Source organism: Nipponia nippon, unplaced genomic scaffold (genome assembly GCF_047370975.1).
Source record: "Nipponia nippon isolate SJK-2023a ecotype South Korea unplaced genomic scaffold, ASM4737097v1 scaffold_1, whole genome shotgun sequence".
Classification (NCBI taxonomy): Eukaryota; Metazoa; Chordata; class Aves; order Pelecaniformes; family Threskiornithidae; genus Nipponia; species Nipponia nippon.
In genome coordinates, this window is record NW_028262290.1 from 103,514,757 (window position 1) to 103,538,219 (window position 23,463).

Consider the following 23,463-nt stretch of genomic DNA (forward strand, 5'->3'; position numbering starts at 1 on the left):
CATAAGGGTATTTCCCCTCAGAAAGGGCAAACAGAGAAACCTTTCTGCCACTTTGCAAAACTCTAGCACAGAGAGCAAAGGAGGGAAAAAGCGTACATGCCCCTCCCAAATGCTTCCTGGATTTTAACTGCTGCTAAATCTGGCTGAAAGTAGTTTTTAAGTCATTCATCCTGCCAGACTAACAACCCTTGTGAACACAGCAGCTTGTGTTTGGGAGCTGGAGTGCAGCTCCTCTTCCACATGAATTCACTTACCTGAATAGCTTCACACTCCACTCCACAATGAGCAGGAATGGAAGTAGCTTCCTTAGCTATTACACAAATTACCCTACTGCACAGCCAGTAGCTGCTGCCTTCTAATGATGGCTGTGGGTATCTGGAACTGGATCAGACCCTCAATTATTAGGGAGTGAGCGAAGAGAACAGATGGAGAGAACAAATTATACATCCATATTGGCAAAACAACTGACAAAAAGCTGACAGCATTAATTCTGTTCTTGTTGGTAATAAGCTGTAACATAAAATGTTGTAAGTCAAAGTCAACACAGAGAAACACAAAAACTACCCCTCTCACACATCTTATCTGGGGAAAAAAAAGCAGATACTTTCCACAAAGCTTGAACATTTCATTAAATAAAGAATAGCACTCTGGCCACAACTGAAATTATCAATGCCTAAAAATTAACAAATAACCAAAATAAAAAATATGTGAAAATTCCCATAAATCCCAACTAATCCCACGGAAATGGTATACAAAAAGGCATAGTTTTGTAACTATGATATGACAGCACCTCCTATTTTGACAGACAGTAACTCATAAGTAGAAAATAAATTATGTAGAAAAGCAAGTGTTTGCAGTTGCAAAATAAAATTTCAGATAATAGTGTATGATCATACCTAAGAACTTAGTCAAAAGCACAGCCAAAGAAAATAACTTCTTATTCTGGCCAAGATCTTAAAAAAAAAAAAAATCCAGGCTGGCACAATGGCATAACAGCCAGCTCTATATTCAGGGCGTGGTGTGAAATATTAAGGAGAACTCTAAGTTCTAGACTGAACCAAGACCCATCTGAAATAAAATTACAGCTTTACATATTTATCTGGAAAAAAGCAGTTTCAAAAAAAGAAGTTCAGGAAGTGCTACACTGATTTATCAAGGACACTGGATTGCAATTAAGACAGAACTTTTTTGCAAAATACAGCGCGCCATGCTTTCAAAAAGATTTATCCTGCAAAAGCCAGTTCCTGTCACTAACCTGCAAAAGAGCGGCGTTTTATGTTTAGCTCGTTGGACACACGTACTTCAGTGCACAGTTTCAGCATCAGTAACATAGTAATGATCATGATAATGCTTTGCCACAAAAGAGGGGATTCAAAACGCCTTCCAAACCTAAAAAAAAAAAAAAAAAGGAAAAGAAAATATATAAAACGTCTCAAAGATTATAAGTGTTGTACTCAGTTACTTTCATTCTTTGATCCTATCTAAGCACCTGAAAAAAGAAATCCTAATAGTAACAGGTATGAAAGGCTGAGGAAGAGGAAGTCACCAGCCAAATCTAGATGCACATACAGTAGCTCAGAGTCACAATCCCCTTGCAGGAGTATCTGAGAACCTTACTACAACATCCCTGTGAAATGATCCTAGAAATTCTGAAACCAGAAGCTTAAGTCTTTGTTTCCAAAGCCAGCAGCAAACCTATTATTCTGAAAGGAGAAGCAGATTCATTGAGCGGTCAAGGCAGTACAGAAAGACCAGAGAGTTATGCTGCATTAATACCAGTTATGTGTCCTCTCCACATACACACTCCATAGATTTCACAAGGACTTCTGTGCAAAACTTACCTCTCTCAAATTTTCATTTTTAAGGTCAAGTCATAAAAACAATAGCACTTGCCCTATAAAGAAATAAATACCCACAGATATTAGCTTGCTGGGTTTAATATAACATCTTGGGGGGGGGGGGGGGGGAGGAGGTATTATGCCTTGTCTACCTGTAGACATCTGAGTGGAAAGACCAGGTCCGCAGAACACACCAATCAATTCATCAATTTGTGTCTAATTTGGACCAAGGTTGGGGGAAGTAAGGAAGTCCAAAAGATGTGGGAACCGAACATACGTAATTTGTCCTCTCCTGCCCTCTCCCCTTCCCCCAATTTAATTTCTGCTTGCTCGCAGATGATGCTTGGTGGGGACTACTGAGCCCTTCCTGTACGTAACACAGAGAGAGAAGTTGGATTGTGGCCAATCTTGACTCAAGAGCTTCCTCTTATGTCATTGTACAACGTTCTGCCACAGGAAAATGAGACCCTTCAGTGAAGACTGGTGATGCTCCAAGCTTCTCTTTCTGCATTACTTGATGAAAGCTCAGCAATCCCCACCAGACACTCTCAATAAGTGCATCAGGGGTAAAGGGTGGAAGCTTTTCATATGCAGCCCTCAAAGTACATTAGATTTACAATAGAAAGGCTGCACACACATCACGGTGAGCGGCTTCTCTGTGCTCAGTTCTGCCAGGTTTTATGCCTTGAAGACAGAGATGCTGAGGAAGGGATTTGGTGAAAACACATTGCTATGCTCCCCAATTCCTTGAGCCTGCGCCGTGAGGCACGCAGGCTTTCTAAATTCCCCTCGCAGCACAGTTACTAAGGCCATCCTCTGAGCACATCGTGCTGCTGGAGACCTCAGCCTCACAGGCATGGCAACCACCGCCCTCTTCTTGACAGTTCCTGTTATACACCACCCTGGCAACATATAATTTCTTATGCTTGGGCTACTTTCATAGCAGAGCTCCGTGTCAGTAAAAAGCAACTAGGTTCACCATCACACTCTCACACACAATACTGCATTTCCACTATAGCTGTTTCACCAGAGATATTTTTTTGTTATGAGTCAACTAATAAGGAACGGGAGAGAGACTGAAAAGTCCTTGACTAGCTTCCTTGGAAATCTTCCTGTGCAGAACAGCCAAGCAGCCCACACCAATAAAAATGGCCAAGTATTTCCTGCCTAATGGCATACAGCTAAAGAAAAGTACAACAATGCCTTGAACCTCCACACCACTGCCAAAGACACCACCAGTAGCTACTGGAAGAACAGCAGTTGCGTGTACCTTAGTCCCCCCTTCTTTATACTGTCGATGGTGGGCCACATGAGAGCCATTATCATAACAAATTTGGAGGATGCTATGAGGAAGCAAATAAAGAACACAACTGATGCATGTAATCACAGGCAGAGCGCTCTCTGCATAAGGCTTTCACTGCACTAGGAAAAAATGCAGGGGAGAAGAACAAAGGTTTGGCCCAGCCTATGCCCCATGCCCATGGTCCCAAAGCTCACTCAGCCTGTGTTGTTGACTGTGGCCAAGTTCCCCTGAACTACTGGAATTCACTACTGTTATATTTGTCTGTTTTTCAGGGAATGAGGGGAAAAAATAAAAATTAAAAAAAAAAAAGAGACTTATTCAGAGTTACAGAGCAGTTCAAAATGTTTACATCAGGCTGTGAAAAACCATCTCCAATTACAAACACATTTGCATGTAAAAATATAGTAATGCATTTAAGAGGGGCTGAGCTAGAAGCACAATAAGCTGGAAGCTATTATGATGGTAAATCCAGCGCAGGTCACTGCAAGGTTAGGTCCTCCCTGCTGATGAGATTATTGGCCATTCAGTTATGGGTGCCTCACAAAAGTATTGCTTGCGGTATAAATATCCACCCACTACAAACACACATAAGCATGGCCACCTGCTGTCTGATTGTAACAATTTGCCATCACCACAGCCTTATTGGAATGAGACTGAAAGTATTGCTGCAGATCCTCTGCCCCTTAAAAACTGAAAAAAAAGTAAAACAAAACTCACAACACACAAGAGCTAAACTAGAAATTTTAAAATTCTTATAGGGACTTCAATCGATGCACAACACCTGTAGGTTTGTTGTTTTTTTTATTTTTTAACAACCCTCCAGCCAAAGGCAAAGGTTACACAACAAAACATACTCATGTGAAATACATCTCCCCAAACACCAACCCCCAAACTAAGTCTCGCAGGCAACACAACTCCCTAAGCTAGGTCACATCTACAGGACATCAAACAGCTGCCACGGAGACCAACAGGCAGAGCAAACAGGACGTGGCCTACACCACACTACCATGACAACAAGACTGAAGGGAATACCAGTGTCAAAGAACACTGTCGGGCTCTTGAAGCTTTAAAAGTAAAGCCAGAACACTCATTTTGCTCAGGATCATGGAAACAAACACCACTCCAAGCTGCTTACTCTACTTTGCCTTGATATTAGGGCCTGCCAAAGCAACACTAATCCAGTTTAAGACTCCTCATGCCAGCCTGAGCTAGGAGCACTGCAGGATGCCAGCCCTGCAAGGAGAGTGTGCTGTTCCATCTTCTGTTTGCTTTCTGCCTCACAGAGGTGATTCCTATCTTTGCCAAAGCAGGGGCCAGGAGGGGAGGAACACTAAAGCAGATTATGAGAGAAAGATGAAGGGCCTTAGGATGCTAGAATGGGCTCACGGAAAAGAACGACTCTGAAGTCCTGGGGATGAGGCGGTCACCATCATTATTCTGCATTTTCACCACACAACTACAATGTTGTGTGACATAAAGTGAACAACCGTGGCATTTGCAGTATTCAGGGAACTCAGACTTCATACGTCAGACTACCAAGACACAAAGAGTTTTTCACTGTTTACTTAATACTGTAAAAACAAAAGAACTCTCTTTCCTGTACTAGTCAAATGTGCAAATAAAGGGCGGGGGGGGGGGGGGGGCTTACATTTTATTAGTCTCTCAACAGCCTTAAAACAATTAATGCGTGTTCAGGGTGATGAAGACAAGAGAAGTGAACATTCAAGCCAGAGCAGAGACTAACTAGTCATGGAGAAAACTAGGCAATTCCATTGGTGTGACTCAATCCTGTTGCAATAATCCTGCTATTCCAGCCCCGGGCCTGCTCAACACAGCAAATACCGATTGTGCAAAAGAAGCCCAAACTATACCAAACACAAAAGGTTTGCTTATCTCCTTTCCTAAGACATTTCTGAAAAGAAACTGCCCGCTCTGGGGCAGGGCCTCTCTCCTGTCCTCTGCCTGCACACGAGCGGGCCGAAGGCAGCACCGCCTCAGCTGACAGAGGCGGTTCCGTAGAAACCACCGCAGTTACGCCAGGCCTCGCTGCTCAGGGTCGACGTTTCCAGCTCTTCGGGACGTTACAGACCCCAGGCAAGATGGAGAGCACGTGAGGCACTGTGCACGCCACCAGGGCCATGACGGATAGCCTGGTGTGGCAGCATGGCAGCTGTCTTGAAAGACAGCCCATACAATTACGGAATTTAATCAGCAGGAAGAACAAGAAACAAACTAGCTTTACAACAGGATCTCTTGATACAACACTTTCTCCTTAACACGTAAACTTCCAGGACTTTACAGAGCACCCAAAACAAGCTTCTCACTTGGAGATACAAAATCCTACTTCACCTTTACTTTTTGTACAAAAGAGCAGTGCATTTTATCCTCGCTCTCTGGCATTTATAAAAAGAAGGAGGAATTGCATAACGCTTTTGCTCTCAGTATCTGAGCAAGATTCCACCAGCAGGCCATATGTAACGCAATCTTTCAAAGTTGTAGTCACTCTGTCAGCTTGGTTTACAGCATCATCCCACCTTCCCCACATGGTAAAAGCTGGCAAGATCCATTTTAGTAAAAGAAGTCTTAAAAGCAAAAGTTTCTCCTTCCCACAGGACATCCTACAGACAGACACCACTGGCCCCATATCTGAAGCCAAAGCAACACCTGATGGCCGTGACCTGATCCACAAGTAGCACTGTAGGTGTTACAGGAAAATAAACAAGTATATAGGAATCTTCCCCAGACAACAGCAAGTCCAACATTTTCCTGTAAATTACCTCCAGCTGCATACTTGTCTCTGTAAACCTCTACTCCTAACAGGGAGCTTATTCCACTGACTCCGGCACAGAGAGCTCCCAGTTCTACCGACATTACAGTTTTCAGAACCCGCTTTGTTTTAGGTGAACTGATGTGGAACAGGTAGAGGGTTAGCTTTGCTCAAAAATAACGCACTCCATAGTCTTCATCCTTTCCCTGACTGTCAGAACTTGTTTCCACAGTTTGTCTTAAGGCAACTATTTTGTAAGAACAACTCCAAAATTGGAAAGTTTTATTTTCCATTATTTGGATTTCTATGGTGTTGCTGTATGAGGTTTAGGCCAGTGGCCCACAGAATTGTATCTCGAAACTTTTGGAAAGAATATTGTCTTCCTGAAAAATATATAAACCATATTATACTACTACATAAAACACTTTATGGACTGCAAAACTGGAAAAAAAGTCCAAAAACCTCTGAGAATAGCAGGGAGCATAAGTACTTTTGGCTGAACTTACTCTAGATACAAATAAAAATGCTTACTGCTGACTTCTAAGAAATCTGTAGTTCCCTTTCCTCTAGCTATTTATTCTGATTTTAGTATTAAAAGAAACCATAATTTATGTCATCATAAGCTCTGTTTTAAAAAAGGGGGAAGAGAGGGAGAACTCGCAAGTAAGTTTTCCTGCATCCTCCACCCCCAACTGATTACACAACTCTCACCCGCCTTCTTGTTCCTGTTCTTGAGGATGACAATGCAAAGCTAGTCCGCTGGCAGACTGCACGCCACATGAACCAAGAAGATAGGTCTGTCTTGGTCACAACCGAGTTCAAGTGCCTCGGTGCGCTCTGAAGCTGGCCCACAACTTCAAAACAGCCTAGGACAGCTTAACCAGACGATTAACCGCCTCAAAGCTCAAGCATTAGTAAGACTCAGAGTATCCCTTGGATATTTTAACAACCAGTCTTGAACAAGAATCAGATGGTATTTCCTAGAGTTAGCTAAGACATTAGCTAACAAAAATGGTAATGAAGTGTTTTATTAAAAATGCAGCAGGGAAAAAAATTTATATCAGTTTTTTTGGAGCATGCCATACATCTTCACATGTACCGGAATTACAAAGGCGTTGAGTTTTGCACTGGCTCTTCCTCTTCACCTGCAGCGCAGATCTTCTCCAGGCTGATCAGTCCAGAAGTTGAACTGATGGGAGAGCGAGAAACAATGACCTATGGGGTCTGAAGAAGGCAGACAGGAGAAGCAGCACTGACAATGGCAGAACACTAGAACAAAGGAGCAGCTGATACCAATCATAAATCATGATCAGCAGCTACACTGGCACCCCAAAATAAGCGCTGCTTTGAAGCACCGTACAAAATTATAACAACAGATTATTACTAAAAATAAAGCTAACTTGATACCAACTCCAGTCACAGCACAAAATCTACTTTTCACACGGGTAAACAGAGACCCCATTGTGTGATGCTGTGAGCACAGACTGTCTACTTCTCAAATTTTTTTTTTTCAGAATCCTCTTTAAAAAGGCCAAAGATTTCACATACAGTCATAAACAAAGTGGAATCATGCCCGCTGCTATCCATATGCAGTTTTCATTCTTGCAGACCAGTCTTCTCCCACTGCTTTTCCACAAAGGTCTGGCATATAACTCATTGTTGGAACAGAGCAAGGCCAAACACACATAAGTGAAAGGAGAAATGTCTCCTTAAAGATGACATTTTGAGACATTGTGAAAGAGAGAAGCATGAAAAATGACTTAATGGATAATGTGTTACTGTCATCACTATCAAACAGATATTCTTCGAGCACACCCTAAAACTAAGGGATTAGGTGGGAGGAAGACAAGGAGGAGAGGCATTGCACTGAGTCCTCTTGACTTTAAAAGATGGCTTACCATTGGAGACAGTCTAATTGGAGGGAGAGAAACTGTGAAAACAGGTAACTGGAAATAGGATTGTTATCCTTGATCTCAGCAGTACTTCGTTCATTGGCTACTGTCATAGTGCAATACACCAGCTGCAACTCTATTGACACATGAAACAATTAGGAAGTAAATCCTCTATTTGGAGGGGAGACAAAAGGTCAAACTTCACCCACTGCAAAACCAGACATTACCAAAAAAAAAAAAAAAACCAAACCAAACAAACAAAACCTCTAAGATAACAAAGTACAGTTCTAGGAACCCCTGGAATCTGCCAATTCACAAATAGGAAATGAGGGAATTGCCCCCACAGCTGAGGTGAACAAACTATAGTAGAGCCATAGGGGAAAGGTGGGACTGGGTCTGTTATGAGTGACAGAGATGCAGAAAGACCAGCACTACTCAAGAGTGAAAATACAGAGGAAATATGGCATAACTGTTCCCGTTGCCTATGCATCCCACTCTGTGAGCCTCAAATTCAAGTAACCATGAAATTCAGGGAAAATCTGGAAGTAACAACACAAACAAATTACAGAAATGTCTTTGAAATTAAAAAAAAAAAAAAACAAAAAAACCAACACACAAACAAACAAGAGCCATCCTAAGAAATAATTAAGGCCTGAAAAGCAACACTATTAGAACTTGAAAGTTTTCAAGGTCTACCACTTTAAGTACTTATTTTTGGATCAGGGTGGAGGGGAAGTCAGGAGGGATGAGTCTGGCACAAATCATATGCTTAATAAGCAGGGGTAATGAAGAGGAACAAAACAATTGGAAACAGCAGCTATATGTCAGTAAAGTTTTCAGAAGAGAGACTTGGATTAAGGTCTGGACTGGTTTGCTAAAGGGAAGGAGGAGTAATCTTATCAACTGGTACTTTGAAAGTCAGATTGGGGAAAAATTATACACAAAGTAAAATTACCTGTAGGAACAGTCCTGTTCCAGCACAAGAATGGATCAAATTATTTAACACATTTAAAACAAAATAAACAAACACCTTCTCATTCTCTCCAATGAATATTACATGCATAATTAAAATAATTCTGCTGTTTATGTGAAATTATCTAGTGCTGAGTCCCAGATAATACATCAGCCATAGGTGACAGTAAGCAACTAATACAAAAACTGAATTGCCAAGCTGCTCTACGGGTGCATTTTAAACATGTTCACAGAAATGAGAGGCTCTTGCTCTGTTATCTTCCTTTAATCATCCACATGCCCAAGGATAATATCCACCCTCGATGCTGCTTTCACGACTTACTGGTGTTTATATGAACTACCAGGGCTGCCTAACCTTTATAAGGAGAGAAGCAAAATAGTCTCTCTCAGGGAACACTGAATTATCATTATGCAAGTCTTCTTTTCTGTCTTTTAGTTCAACAGAACTAGAAAGAGACAATTCATTGTAAGTACAGAGAGAAAGGTTTCTGCAGGCTCGTGCCTGCAACATTTCCCCATAGAAGTGGCTGTACCACAAGCCAGCAGCACGCCTTACGCGCCTCCCCCTGTAGCCAGAGACACCTAGGCACCTGCTGGGTTGAAGCCATTCCCTGCCATCACCGAGCTCCAAGATGACCAGAGCCTGCACAGAGCTAGTATGTGTCAGGGAGTGATACTATCATGTGGCTCAAATACTCACAGTGAAAAATTACATAATCTTGTCAATATAACTGCATTCTCGCTCTTTTGAAGTGTTGACAAATCTTTTAACATTGACATAAATTATAACTTTTCATTACTCGTATATTTATTCTTTTGCACATCTCCTAACTAGATATACTTAAAATCAACTCAAATTAAAGATTTTTCAGTTCTTCCATAGTCCAAGTCTCATTTAACAGATGCACTCGCCTGGATACTGCCAGCATCTCCATTCAGGTACAAATCATTTGTGTATTTCAACTACCTCCAGTGAAACAAAAAATTAGACCATTTCTATTTCTCAAACTGTCAACTCAGGCTTTTCACTTTTCCTCCCCCTGGCCAGTTCCTCTACTTCGCTTCTGGTCCGTGCACTTCTCACCAGGAAAACATAGGTCCAATGCAACACCTAGCTCTGATCTAGTGATGACTCCTCAGTTTGACTGCCAGCTGTGGTCCCAAGAGAAGGTCCCCTGTTTTCTCCACTCCAGCACAGCACTTACACATTACATTTTGCTGCAGAAGAATCCAGGAAGCTCTTTATACTTAAAGAGTCAGAGGAGCCTTAAAAAGAGACTGGAAAGGATATAGCCCGTTACCTATCAGCTCTTTGTGGAGTACAAAGCAGCATTTTGTAGTGAAAATATTCTTAGAATAACTGTTCTTAGTTGCAGAAATTTCCCAGACTATTTCATCTTTGGTTTCTTAAGTACACTCCCAGTGTTGTAGCATCTATATTATAAGAAGTAATGAGGAATCCAAGTTAATAAAATTCATTCACGGGAATCATGCCCTAATAACATCTTCTTTGTCTAGCAGCACAAGACCTAAACATGGAAACAACCTTGCTTTTAAATACTGAAAGTGGTGTTGAAAACAAAAATAATCTGCTTTGAAAGATGGCCCACCTTTTGCCTGCTTATCAAAGAATGAGTATTTTCATCTGTAGCTGTCCATGGAGCTCTAGAAGTGAACCCTCTCTGAAGCCAGTTGGCATCCCGGGAAAATGCAAGAACATATGGCAAGTGTCCCAATGACATTAATACCAACTAGATGCTAGAATAAGCATGCGGGACCGGGGCCTCCACTGTGAGAACAGAGTTAGAGGGGCAAGGGAAATGTAAAATACAGTCGGCAAGAAAAGAGATCTGCCTTCGAATAAACCTCTTTACCAACAAGTTAAAAAGTCGCATCTTGGAACATCAGAGCACTGATAATCAGATCTGGCAAGGGTAACAGACAGCACTCGTGAGCCCAGTTCATTTTAATCAACGCAGATTCAACCCCTTATGGGAAGGCAATATTTTCATCTTCAAGAGAGGGGGAAAAGCATGTAAAACATCATTTCCTCACATATTCCAAATCTTTACAATGCTTTACAACTAGCAAGCAAGTCAGAACCTTCAGCACTGGGCGGACACGCACACAGAAAACCAACTTACCAGAAGAGTATCCGCAAAATGTTTGCGACCAGTAACACCAGGCAGACGTAGGTGGAAAAGCCCTCCGCGTTCTGCGTCCGACGGATGTCTCTGTACTGGGGCACGTAGGGCACCACGCCGCCGAACACCATGGCCCCCGCCGCGCCCCACGACACCAGCTGCCGCGCCGGCACCAGCAGCCACTCCGAGCCGCCCGCCTCCATGCCGCGGGGCGCGGGGGCGCTGCCCGGGGGCGGTCGCGCTGCGGGGTCGCCTTCGGCCGCCGCGCTCCGGCGGAGGGCGGCTTTAGCCACGCACCGGCTGCGGCGGGGGAGGCGGCACCGTGACTGCGCCCTCTCTCGCAGGGCCAGGACCTGGTGAAAGGGACGGGGCGTCAGCCCGCTCCGCTCCAGCCGCTCCCAGCCGGCCGCCGCGCACTGCCGAACCGGGACCACCGCCCTGCCGCAGGCCGGCCGGGGGCCTCCCCCGCCCCAGCGCTCCCGCCCTCCCACGGGCTCTCCCACAGGGGCGGCGCTGGCACGGCCCGGGGGCGGCAGCCGCCCCCGCCGCGCCGCTGAGGAGACCTCCCGCCAACGGCCGGGGGCGCCAGGGAGGGCACGGGCACACGCCGCCCCCTCCGCCGGCCGGCACCCCCGCCGGCCGGGTCGTTGCTTTGAGGGGGCCTCCCTCACCCGCCCGCTCCCCGGCCCGCCGCCGGTTCCCCGCCGCGCCCCGCTCATCCGGAGCCACGCGAACACGGGCATCTGTCTGGCTGTCTGTCCGCTCGGCCGCCCGCCCGCCGCCGCGCCCGCCTCCCCACCTGCTCCCCGCGCTGCGGCCGCCGCCATCCCCCTCCGCCCGCCGCCGCTCCGCAACTGAGGGTCGCGGGCCGGCGGCAGCGGCGGGCCCGGGGCGGCCGGTGACGCCACCGATGACCCGCCGCGCCTCCGCCAATGAGCGACGGGGCCGCCCCGCCGATTCCGCGCGCGCGGCGCCGCCGCCGGGTCCCAGCGCGCGCGCGGCCCCGTGGCGGCAGCGGCGGCCGCTCCGGCGGGGGCGGGGGCGGGGGGCAGGCGGCGGCGGCGGCGGCCCGTGGCGCTGCCAGGCCCCGAGGACTGGAGCCCCCCGGAGGCCGCCCGCGGGCGGTACCGGCCCCGCCGCCGCTACCTGGGCCGGTACCGCCCGGCCGCCGCAGCGGTGCGGCTCCCCGGCACGCAGAGGGACCGCCAGCCGCCTGCTCAGCTCCCCCGGGAGAGAGGCGGCGCCGGGCGTCCCTGCGGGCCCTTCCCTCCGCTCGCTGGCCCTAGGCGCTGTCCCGGGTCTTGCTGCCCTGTCTCCGCCTCCCTCCTTTTCCTGAAGAGTTGCGGGAAACTCCGTCACGCTGCGTGAAAATTACATTTCAGTGGCTCTCCAAATCGCAGTCGCTCCGTAACTCCGTGCAACCCAACGGTAACCGGCCCGTCCTCCTTCCTTCCGAGAGAGAGGGGCTTTTTCCCACGAGGGCAAAGGTGGCAGGGGGAGGGAAAGCGTGCACCTTCTGCCCGAAGCGGTCAGCGAGGCTTCGCTGCTGTTTGCACCGGGCCAGCGGAGCAATGACAAGTGCTGCACACGGATGCTACGAGGAGATGGATAGCGGGGCCGCTGCATCCTCAAACGGCCGCCCGAGGTGGTGGCAACCTGCAGCGACACTAAAAAGGGTGCTTCGTCCGTCCAACCTTACACGTGGCTGCACAACCGTGGCTGCACAACCGTCTTCGGAGCCCGTTCCTTGGGCTCCCGGTAATACTGTCACAGGCATGGTGCTTCTTTCCTTGTACGTGCTCCTGCTGCTCATCCAACAGGTGAGAGTGGGTCTTCCTGCAACTGAACGGTGTACTATTTTGTGTCGTATATCAGCGACTGCAAATGTTTGTTGTGAGTCTTTAATGGAAAGGAGCTGAATTAAAAATAGAAAGAAATGTTTCTTTCAGGGCCTGTGGAGCCTTGTGTTGACTTCCTGCATAGCAGCACCTTACTCAACTGCAACCGTTTCTGGCACCTGGCAAGTTTTTGCGGCGTACATGCAGCACATGAACCTGCACACGACCGCAGGGTGTATTTTTCAAAGACCATTTTTGGGGTACCATCACACAAACATCCAAAACAAGCTCCTACGTAGATGAGGTGGCCAGTGCTAACACTAGGACTCACCTTTCCTGCAGGGAAGTAGTAGCTCTGCTACTCGAATGAAGCTCTACTTCAGTCCGCAGGCCTGAAAGTTTGATTGTCAAAGTTAAAAATACCCAGTGGAAGTCTTTAATTCTGATTTTTGGATAAGAAGCCTGAAGTTCTTGATTTCGGAGCATCTGACTCATTCAGAGAGCGTATAACAATCAAATTATGTATAAACTGCATAATTTAAAACATATTTTATTATTTAATGGCTCATATCCCACATATCACTTGTGCGTTGTTGTAATCATGCAGTTATGCCAGCTTCTTTCCCAACTTTTTTTGGGACCCCTTGTCACATTATTTTTCCTTAAGCGCAAAGGTCTAAACAAGGCTCAGGCTGAAAATAAGAGTAGCCCACATTAGGAAGCAAACTTTTTTTTCATGTAAATACAAGTGTTTTGAGAAAACATTGAGAAATTATCTTGAGGAAATAGGTATTTTGAAGTAATGGTTACCTACGTAGAAGAAACTGCCCAGGCGGACACCACTTCTCCAGGTTAGCTTCCAGAATAATTCCAGGACACTTTTAAGTGTATGTGATAACAAATTTCATACAATATTAAGGTTCTAAAGTACTCAACTGGAAACAGACAACTGCCTTAACTTAGGTTGTTTGCCCTTACTTGATATCGTGAGAGTGCAAATGCTGAATTACAGCATGTTGCTGTGTGAATGTAGTTCAGTTTTGGTCACTGAAAAATGTCCAACTTGTTCAGGAGTTAATCCACCGATGTAAGCTAAACTGACTAGCGATGCCAGGCATTGGGTGGGGGGAGGAACGACGGGTTGGCCTGAACTCCTCGGCTGAGCAGCTGCAGAAAAGCTTGTGCCAGCACCAGGGAGGGACCGTTCAGGTCTCTCAATACTCTAAGCAGCCAGGGGCAACTCCTCTGGCAGTGGTGCCATCCTAAGTTCTCGCTGACTCCGGCATAACATACAGCCCAGCACACAGAATATCCAGCCACGACAGACCCAGCAAGACTCCAGTAGGAGCGTCCCCTGGAGAAGATTTATCTAAAGCTTGGGAGATAACGGGTGATCAAAGAGAGTCTCGCCTCATCAAGGAGGAGTTCTGCAGCCTGCGGGTCTGAGTGCAGCCTGGTGAGAACGCTCAGCCTTGTGAGGCTTTACATCAAACTAGTTTTCTTGGGCTGGTCGGTAGTAACTGAGAGGGAGCTCGAAGGACCGCTTCCTTGGTGTGAAAGCAGAGCCTACCATGGAAACAGTACTGCTTCGCTGCCAGACAGCAATCCTCTGGTTTTGAGTGAGGAGAAAAAGAACAGGTGCATTTATTTTTCCCCACGGACTGGCAAAATTCCCCCTTTTAAAAAAAATCTCCATTTGCTAGACTGCATTACCCATTCAGAAAATAGCAGCAGGCAGTATGTTTCACACCAGTGAAGATTAGTCTTCCTTGAAGACTAATAGTACTCTTTTTATGACAACTGCTTAGGAGAATTGAAACTGAGTTTGTGAGCAGCTCTAGCCACCTAGTTTTACAAACTAGCTCCTAGCAGTTAACATTTTGGTGACAGCGTAGTCCCTAAACCTCCAACCATAACAAGAACTTTGATTAATTCCAGATTAGGAAATCTGATAGAGATTATACCTGTTAAGAAATGTTCCTGTTGTATCTTTGGATACAGTTTAAGCAAGCTGAAAGTGGTAAACAGACTTGGGATGTTTTCAAAGGGATTTTAACATTGGTAGAGGTGGTAAAAATTATTATATAAGGTTTTGTTTTGCAAATAGGTCCACTGAATTAGAAGAGTAAGCAGAAGCTTGTTTCTTCAATTGGCTCCATGTAGACATATTCCTAGCAGAAGGACACTAGGGCCAACAGGACACAGGAATCAACCACGCAAGGTTGGACCAGTTTCAAGACTGAAGCCTGAGCTACTTTGCAGTTTTTTACAGGAGGAGGGGGGCTGTTGGTGCTTCACTTGTAGTTACTGCAGTAGCAAAAACAGCAGGTTGCTGCAAGTCTTCTAACCAGTCTGTTGTTCTGTCAATTGATTTTGAAAGATGACTATTAAAATTATTTTATATTCTACATTAGAGAAATGTTGTTGCATTGAAGCAAGCATAGGAAGTCCCTGCAAGACATAGGCGAAAGACACAGTGCAGATAAGCTCTAAGTCACTCCTTGAACACATTGCATAATAAATGTTGTCATAAAGATTACGTGAATTCCTACGGTAGCCAAATTCCCTTCAATTAGCACATTATGTCTCATTCTACAACTATAGTTGTAGAATAGTCTCAGTGAAATTAAAAAGAAATATTCACTGTACTGCTCATAAAACAAGTAAATGGGTCTTAAGTACCTTGAAATTGGCCATTCCTACCAGATGCATTATCGCTAAATCAGCTGTCCTCTCCACTTTTGCTTTTCTAAAGCAACCACACTGCAACTGGTGGCAGAAGCTACCTCCTGGCCCCTTCAAACACTGATGAGCCCCTGGTTTTGCAACTGATGGACAGAATCAAGCTAGTGTTAACAGGAGACACTTTTATTGCACATCTTCACTACTTTTTCTTTCTCCTTCTGCACTGGTCTTTGTAAACATAGAGCAGTGAGTATAAGCATGGGTGGAGCACCCACCGGCACGCAAAGGAACCCCCTCTGCACTTCCAAGGAGGACCTCTGACAAACGTGCCCAGCCTCCAAGCCCATCTCTGGGCAGCGGTGGTATGTTCTGCACCGGGGAGCGGGAGCAAGGACCGCGCAGGCTGAGCTGATTAGACTCCTCTCTGTACTTGGACTGCTCCATCTCCACAGAAAAATGAAGAAAAAGCCCCAAACCAAACATGCTGGAGAAGCAGGAATCAACCTGACAGCTGGCAGAGATACATGAACCCTTCTTCAAACCATTACAGCTTTGAAACAACAGGCAAAGTTCATGTGAGCGGAGAAATAAACAAACAACATACCACACAGGCAAGAAGTTGAAGCAGGACTGCTTAACCCACAGCCTGTTCTTCTGTCAAATAGGTCCAGCTGACTAGAAACGTTTCTTCCCCACGTGCTCTTCGTATGGCACTGCGCGTGTGCCGTGGCCACAGGGTCACCTCAGCCCGCTGGCTGCAGCAGAGGAGCCTGCAGGCAGCTCCCGTGCCACACCACCCGCTGCGCACCCTTGCCCGTGTCTAACAGTGCAGCCAGAAGTTCTCACGTCAACAGCCTTTAGGAGTAGAGCTGTTTTCTTGTAAGAAAATATATAATAGCTTGAAGGACCAGAAGCGAGGAATGTCTCCACGGACAGGATCTGCACAGCATGCTGCGGGAAAATCCATGCAGGTTCCATCCCTTGCTGAACCAACACATGGTGCCCAGCGTCAGAAGGGCCATAAGGTTTGCTCACTATCTATATTCCTCTTTTTATTCTGTCTTATTAAAATGGCTATTTTATTAAGCCATTTTTTGTTGGACCTTTCTTGCCCAGATGCAGAAAGAGCCCTGCACCATCTCCCTCTCTCCCACACTTCACCCCTCCCCAAGGCAGAATACTTAGTAATTACAGGACATTGCATTCAGCAAGAAGCTGCTGATACTGGGGACTGAGATGGGAAAGAGGGAGTGTGGTGGGTTGACCCCAGTCAGCAGCGAAGCCCCCACCCAGTCGCTCACTCGCTCCCCCCCAGCAGGACGAGGGAGAGAATCAGAAAGGTGAAACTGAGAAAAAAAAACAACTCATGGGTTGAGATAGTCAGTTTAATAAGTGAAGAAAAAGAACAAAAATAAGTGATGCAGAGGCAATCACTCACCACCTCCCACCAGCAGACCAACGCCCAGCCAGTCTCCGAGCAACAGCGACTTTGGAAGAAACCACCCGCCCAGCCCGTTTTTATTGCTGAGAGTGATGCTACAGGGCCCGGCACGTCCCTTTGGTCAGCTGGGGTCAGCTGCCCTGGCTGTTGCCCCTCTTGCCCACCCCCAGCCTTAGTTGCTGGGAGGGCAGAGTGAGCAACAAAGGCGGCCTTGACGCTATGCAAGCACTGTTCAGTGACAGTTAAAACACTGTGTGCTATCAACACTGTTTTGGTCACAAATCAAACCCAGCACCATAGGGGCTGCTATGGAGAAAGTTAACTCCATCCTAGCCAGACCCAGCACAGGGAGTGAAATGCAATTTGGGAAATCCTTAAACCGGCTTTATCTCTGAAGAACGAGTAGAGGGTGCAAGGGCAGTGTCTCAAGTCTCACCAGAACTATCCCTAGCCTTCTCTGACTCATTTTTTCTCCCTCTTGAAGCTGTGGAGTGGCTTGGAAGCAAAGAGAGAAAAGAAAAATGACAGAGAAACTATAGCTTCAGCATGATTCAGAATACCACCATGTGATCTGGAGTCAGTGGCATTACAGCACCCAAACTTCTTTCTCTGTTCCAAGACAAGGACAAAGTGCTTCTGGTGGCATTTACGCGCTGTAGCACACTCCTGGTTTGCTTCTGTTGGGATAAGCTCAGCATCTGTGGTATGCATAAGAACATCTTCTACACATAAAAACAGAACAAAACAAATTTACGCTGCCCTTACCAGGTGCAAAGAGTGCAGCGGGGGGGGAAAAAAACCCAAAAAACACCTTTATTGTGTGAGTAACAATTGAGTCCAAGACAATAATCTAGATGAGACGGACACAAACGTTGCAGCCTGATTTTTCTGAAACCCCAAGGAGCTGCAGTTACAGGTCTTTTTCGAATAATACAGCATTTATCCCAGAGAGAAGCCGAACATCCTCACGTGTCCTCTGAGCCCCTCCAGCCAGCACCAAAAGTGGGAGCAGCCTTGGGGGGCCCGCCGGGACCCCAGTGTGACTTGAACGCGCAAACCTTCTGATGGGAAGCCAGCCGTGCTGCCGTGGCACCATGAGGCCGTGCCACTGCACCCCTTCCCCTGGCTACGGAGGGCCAAGTCTCCAGCGCTGTGCTGCCCAGGTGACACTTGTGCCAGCCTATGCTGGCAGCATCCCTTGGCACCCTCCGGTCCCTCTATGTCCTTGTCGTTTCAGACGCCTTTTGCCAGGCACGCTTGGAATACGCACCCACATGACTCCTGCTGGCAAACGCCACATAAAGCACTGAGCAGAGTAGGGGTGGGAGGGCCTCCTACAGCAGCCAAGCTGCATAAAATACCTGTCATACTCTCAGCACCCCCCTCTCTGCCACAAATGTCTCACAGAAGAAAGCAAGTGAAGCAAGCAGGCCGCTGTCAGTAACGGTTTCAGCCTTAAAAGCACATTTGCAACGGATCTTTGTTTCAGACAAGGAAGCACAATCTTTTTCTCCCAACAAAAATTGCCAAAGAATCAGATTTCCACACCCTTGGGTTTTTATATTACTGTCGTTGCTCACTGATTCAAACCTTGCTGTTACAGCACATATAATTTATCCTACGCCTGATGTTCCCCAGTGTTATTCCCCATGTTTGCCCAAATCCACCCATGTTTTCTGCAACCGTAGTAAGTGCTTTCCACTAATTCAAGGTGAATTTAAACTGCTTGTACCAGGAAAACACTCCAGTTGTCTTCTCTGGGATAAATTATCTCTGAAGCTGCAAGGAAGCATGAACGTAGCTGCAGTTTGCTCACAGGAAACTTTAGCCATGGTTCTTTACAGCTTCTGGAAAAGCAAAACATGCATCTTCAAATGAACCATTCCCTCCTCGCCCAGCTTCCAGCCTCTTCAGCACAGGCTCTTTTATCAAATTTTGTAGAAAAATATTCTTTCCGTCACACACCCAACACGTGCCACATTTAATCTCTGTGTACAGAACACACACACTGCTGTGGACCATGAGGTACTTGGAAGAGAGCCACAGGAGGCTGTGGGATCTGAACACGTGGGGTCGGATCACCGTCCTTGTGCTGCAGAGGCTGCCTCGTCTCCCCCTCGCCGCGGAGGCTGGCAGAGCCTTGCCTGTTACACGCTGCATTTTCTTCAAGAAAGCTCCACCATGCACATACGACACCCAGCGTAAGGAGCAAGACTGCGGGACGATTTGAACGCAGCCTCCAGATCCAGCGTCAGGCGTGGCACCCGTGGGCCACGAGGCTGGAGAAACAGACCCCGCTCCCTTTTCTGCTTGGGACAAACACCTCCAGCTCCCTCCTGCAGCCTTTCAGGAGGGGAACTGCTGGATGAATGCTCCCCCACCCTCACTGTCCAAAGACAGTAGGAACAAGGCTGGAGCAGAAAGCAGCATGGGAAGTAGCATCTCCTACCAGCCATGCCTGGGAAACATAGATAGAGATTTCTGGATCGCCACATAATAATTCAGGCAACAGCAGCTAGACGGGTGATTTCACACAACCACAAATTACACACAACTCTTTATGGAGCCGAAGGATGCCACCATGCCAGCCTCCGTAGTTGAAGCATCTGCAGCAGGCTTTCTGCTGCTCCGACATTTATCTCCAATGCAGAACACTTATAAGGAAAACTATACCCTCTTTTCTGTTACAGCTACGTAGTGATACGTGATGCCCATAGTACACACAAGGAACTTCTGATAAAGAGTAGCCTTAACCCTGTCAGTTTTCTTTCTGGAGAAACTTGCAGAAAGGGGCTGACTGAACAGGTTTCACAGCAAGGGGATTTGTGAGCGGCAGTCCCAAAACGCAATATTTTCACTGAAGGCAGAGCATCTCCCTCCATCAGGGATCAGGTTTCCCGACCACTGGAATTACCCTTTTCTCTTCAAAGATACAGAGCCTGAAATATGAACCATGCACAAACACCCAAGCTTTTAATATTCACCTCAAATGACTTGTCTTTCAAAGAAGCACTACAGTTGTCAGACACCATTGACCCGAATGCCTTTTCCCCATGCCTGAAGCATTTGCATTTCACTCACCACATCTTTCCACGCTTTTAAATAACAGCCACTTGTTACTTCTACTGATGTTACCAGATGAAAGAAAAGTGATGTCTTCACCAGTAAGTATTCCAGTGGAACAAGCTTTCAGTGAACTACACTATGCTGAGTCAAGAGAAACAGATGTTAATAGTTTGCTTGCAAGAAACATCACCACCATTTAGGATTTCAGCATATAAAAGCTGATGACCTAGCAAAGCCAGACACTTTTTCTGCACATTGTGTCCCTCTAAACAACGACTGCCAAGTGGCACGAGAGAAGCTTCCTAAGAGAGAGGGAAAGACCAAGAACAGCATGAGTCAAAGACCCAACCCTACAATTTAGTAGCAGAAATACCATGACTGCGGTGCAAGAACTGGCTCGTACCTAGCTCTCTTCTCTTCAAAGAAAACTTTTACAACTGACCATGCCCCTACCAGGAAGAAAAAAAGTGCAAAACCCCCAAATTTGCAGTGTGAGCATCCTGCCTTCTGATCTACAGCCAGACAAGCTGCCATGCTGGCCCAGGAATACTTGCCGCCTTGTCTCCTTCCACGACTAAATTTCCAGTTTTCTTTCTTACCACACACGCAATATTAGGCTTTTTTTCGACATGCCCTCTCTCTGTCCTCACCTCCATTCCAAAGCGGCCCTGAGCCAGACATGCTTAGAGTATGTGACCAGAGGATTTTGGACCCCTGGTATATAAAATCTCATTTGTCAGCAAAGAGGAGAGGGAAGGGACTTTATGTGACACCCAAACAACAAGGGTAATGCATTTCTACAAAACGATTCCTCCACCGCTCCACACCGCGGGCTTTTACAGCGTGGCATCGTATAGTAGTGGCGCTGAACTTGGAGCTTAGGACTATAAATGTTTAAACATACTTCTGTTTCCTATCCTGCTACCCTGACTTCGCCTTCCAGCATTGGAGGGACTGGAATTTCCCTAGGAAAGAGGAAGAGAAACATGCTTCGGCATAAATGCACAATGTGAAGAGTTCACAGCACAGGCCTGCAATTCTGAAATAGGACGGAAGCAGATGGCTCCCCAGCCTCTAGGTCACCCTATTTTTTATTTTTACTTCATGTGCTTCATACCAAGAGGACATACTTAAATTGAAAGTGACTAAAGTCTAAGCTTTTTACTGAAAGAAAGTAGCATAGAGCATATTTTGGCATGGAAAATGAATTTATATTGTCAAAACTTCTCTTTTGTTCCTCTCCCTAACCCCTTCAAGATCTGTTTTTGTATTCATTGCCAACATTAACTTCTTGGTATGCTTTTAGTAAATTAAGTATTCTTTACTTATTGCAGTAAATACTCTTATAAGCACCAGTAGCACTGGTTGTTTACTGGTTCTCAGCTAAGCCTCTGCTTTTGAAACTAACAAAAAAAAAAATCTTTGCTCAACTTCCCTTAGCCCTTGGATGCATGCTTAACATGGATTACTGCTTTTAAAATATGGCTCATCTTACATTCCCAGATTTCAGAGCCTGGAAATGTATGTACCAGCTCAACTCTGAAGAAGGGAGCCCTCTGAGGAGGGAGAGAATAGAGGACAGCAGAGCAAAGCCGAGAGTGCCAGTTCTATTTTAAATAAATCCATTGTTAAGCAAAGTCTTTTTGGTCTTGCCGTTTATCTCTTCTGTTCTTAGGTTTTCTGAACTTTCGAACTTTTACACGACCATTTTTGGCTTTACAGACACTTCCATTCTTACTCCATAAACTCAGCTGTGGACTATTGGCCTAATTCAGCTCAAGATTTGAACTAGGAGGGCCATTCAAATTAGCTGTGGAGGCCGCAAAGTAAAAGAACCAGACCTTTGGAGGGGGAAGTGCATGGTGAAATATTTCCTTGGGTCTCCTTCACGCTTTAATTGCCCTTCCTCCATTGCTGTGCTGGCTGGATACGGTGGTTTTTTGTTCTGACCCCACTGACCTGCCTCGCAAACAAGAGCAGCTATTTACAAAAAGCCTTTACCAAGTCATGCTTGTTTTCAGTTGAACTCTAACCTAGCCATTGCCAAGATGTGGCGCTACAAAGATTTAGTGCAATTCTTGCAAACTCGTTGGCTGTATAATGCTTGCTCGTCCACATTTCCAGCTGTTTCTTTACCCCTGCAAGCTTTTCACTGCAAATAGGACTCTATGACTTTATTCAAGACACCTGGACACAAGCAGACAGAGGCAATTCAACGGCCTCCAGGGGAAAATCCTGCTGCCTAAGAGGGAAGCCGATGGAGCTGTTCTGGCAGGAGGGAAAAGCAGGAAGACTATGGCTGTTATCAGGAGTTAAAATGCAAAAATAGTGCAGCTCTACTACCTAGCCCTAAGGGAAAGGAGATTTATTAGCAATGAATAAATAGGTAAGAAGCAACAATTATTTATGCAACAGAACGAAAAAGCTATGTGGTTGCAGCTAGTGGCTATGTACAAATGCAAAGCCTATCTATATGCATATTACTGTTCAAATTGTTTTATCTAGCTTTCTAGAGCAGTAACACTGCTACAGCGCTCACGCGCTGCAAAACTGGCTTGATTTTTCTTTCTGCAATGAGAAAGGCAAAGAGGAGAACCTGCAAGAGTGGGAAGATTAAGATGTACAGAGAAGCCACGCTTACGGGAAGCAGGCAGCAAGGGGGAGGTTTGCTTTGATGCCAGAATCTCACCGCAGAGATGAACGCACCTTCCTAAATGAGGTGGGGAAGGTCAAGAAGGAAGACAATTAAGTTTATTAAGAAAGATTCTAAGTGGTAGGCTTACGAGAGATAATCTTTCCAGCATTTGAGGCCACTGCTAACTCAGGAGGGAAACCTGTTACGGATGAAGGCACTGTTAGTGTTTGGCATAGCTATAAAGTAATAGACGAAGGAAAGCTATCGCCCAACAGCAATATTCTCCTAACCACAGAGGCACAGTAAATTGAAAAACCTCTTCCTTTACGTCAGGCAACAGTTACAGCACCCAGGACATCCGCGTACACAAGAAGACACCTCTGCAATCGATGCACCAGGAGCTTTTTGTGCTACGAAGCTGAAAACCGCAGGGATGACCTACATGCCGGCAGGACTGCGAGAGGCACCACCCGGTGCTTGCCGATGCCGCCAGTCTTGTCGGTTCAGACGTTCTGGTGCAAGGAGCTTCAACAAGCACGGTATTTTTACCACTCTGTATTACAAAACTAATTACATGGGGGACAGGAAGGAAACCTTAAAAACAAAAAAAACCCACCACACAAAAAAAAAAACCACCAAAGTTGGGCCTCGTTGGTAGACAGGCATTTTTCATCATTAACTTGCCACTTCTGTGAAGTCGTAAGACCCCTGAAGACCTGACCTCAGCGTCCTTACTTAGTTATTGCCTGCGGATTGCGATTTCTTTGGAAAATAAGGGGGTACCGCCGCTCGGTGGCTACCAACGACTCGCTGCCGCCCTGCCGGCGGCGGGGCCGGCGGCTGCGGGCGGGGCGGGGCGGGGCGGGGCGGGGCGGGGCGCTC

The 23,463-nt window shown here is 46.3% G+C and overlaps 1 protein-coding gene and 1 long non-coding RNA gene across 8 annotated transcripts in view; one reads left to right on the forward strand and one right to left on the reverse strand.

Annotated features, from left to right (window-relative positions):
* SLC66A2 (solute carrier family 66 member 2) overlaps positions 1–11,829 on the reverse strand; it is a 68,477-nt gene extending 56,648 nt beyond the window's left edge. For all 7 annotated transcript variants that reach the window (XM_087765381.1, XM_087765372.1, XM_087765344.1 and 4 more), the window contains exons 1-3: positions 11,716–11,829; positions 10,917–11,269; positions 1,256–1,389 (exon numbers count right to left, since the gene is read on the reverse strand). In XM_087765381.1, coding sequence (XP_087621507.1) covers positions 1,256–1,389; positions 10,917–11,119 — 337 coding nt within the window. In that variant the 5' untranslated portion in view covers positions 11,120–11,269; positions 11,716–11,829. The remainder of the gene's footprint in view (positions 1–1,255; positions 1,390–10,916; positions 11,270–11,715) is intronic.
* A 151-nt stretch (positions 11,830–11,980) lies between these two features.
* LOC148057527 (uncharacterized) lies at positions 11,981–23,345 on the forward strand. The gene is made up of 3 exons (XR_015706446.1): positions 11,981–16,464; positions 17,365–22,332; positions 22,915–23,345. It is a non-coding gene; the product is annotated as an uncharacterized LOC148057527 (long non-coding RNA).
* Positions 23,346–23,463: the final 118 nt, after the last annotated feature.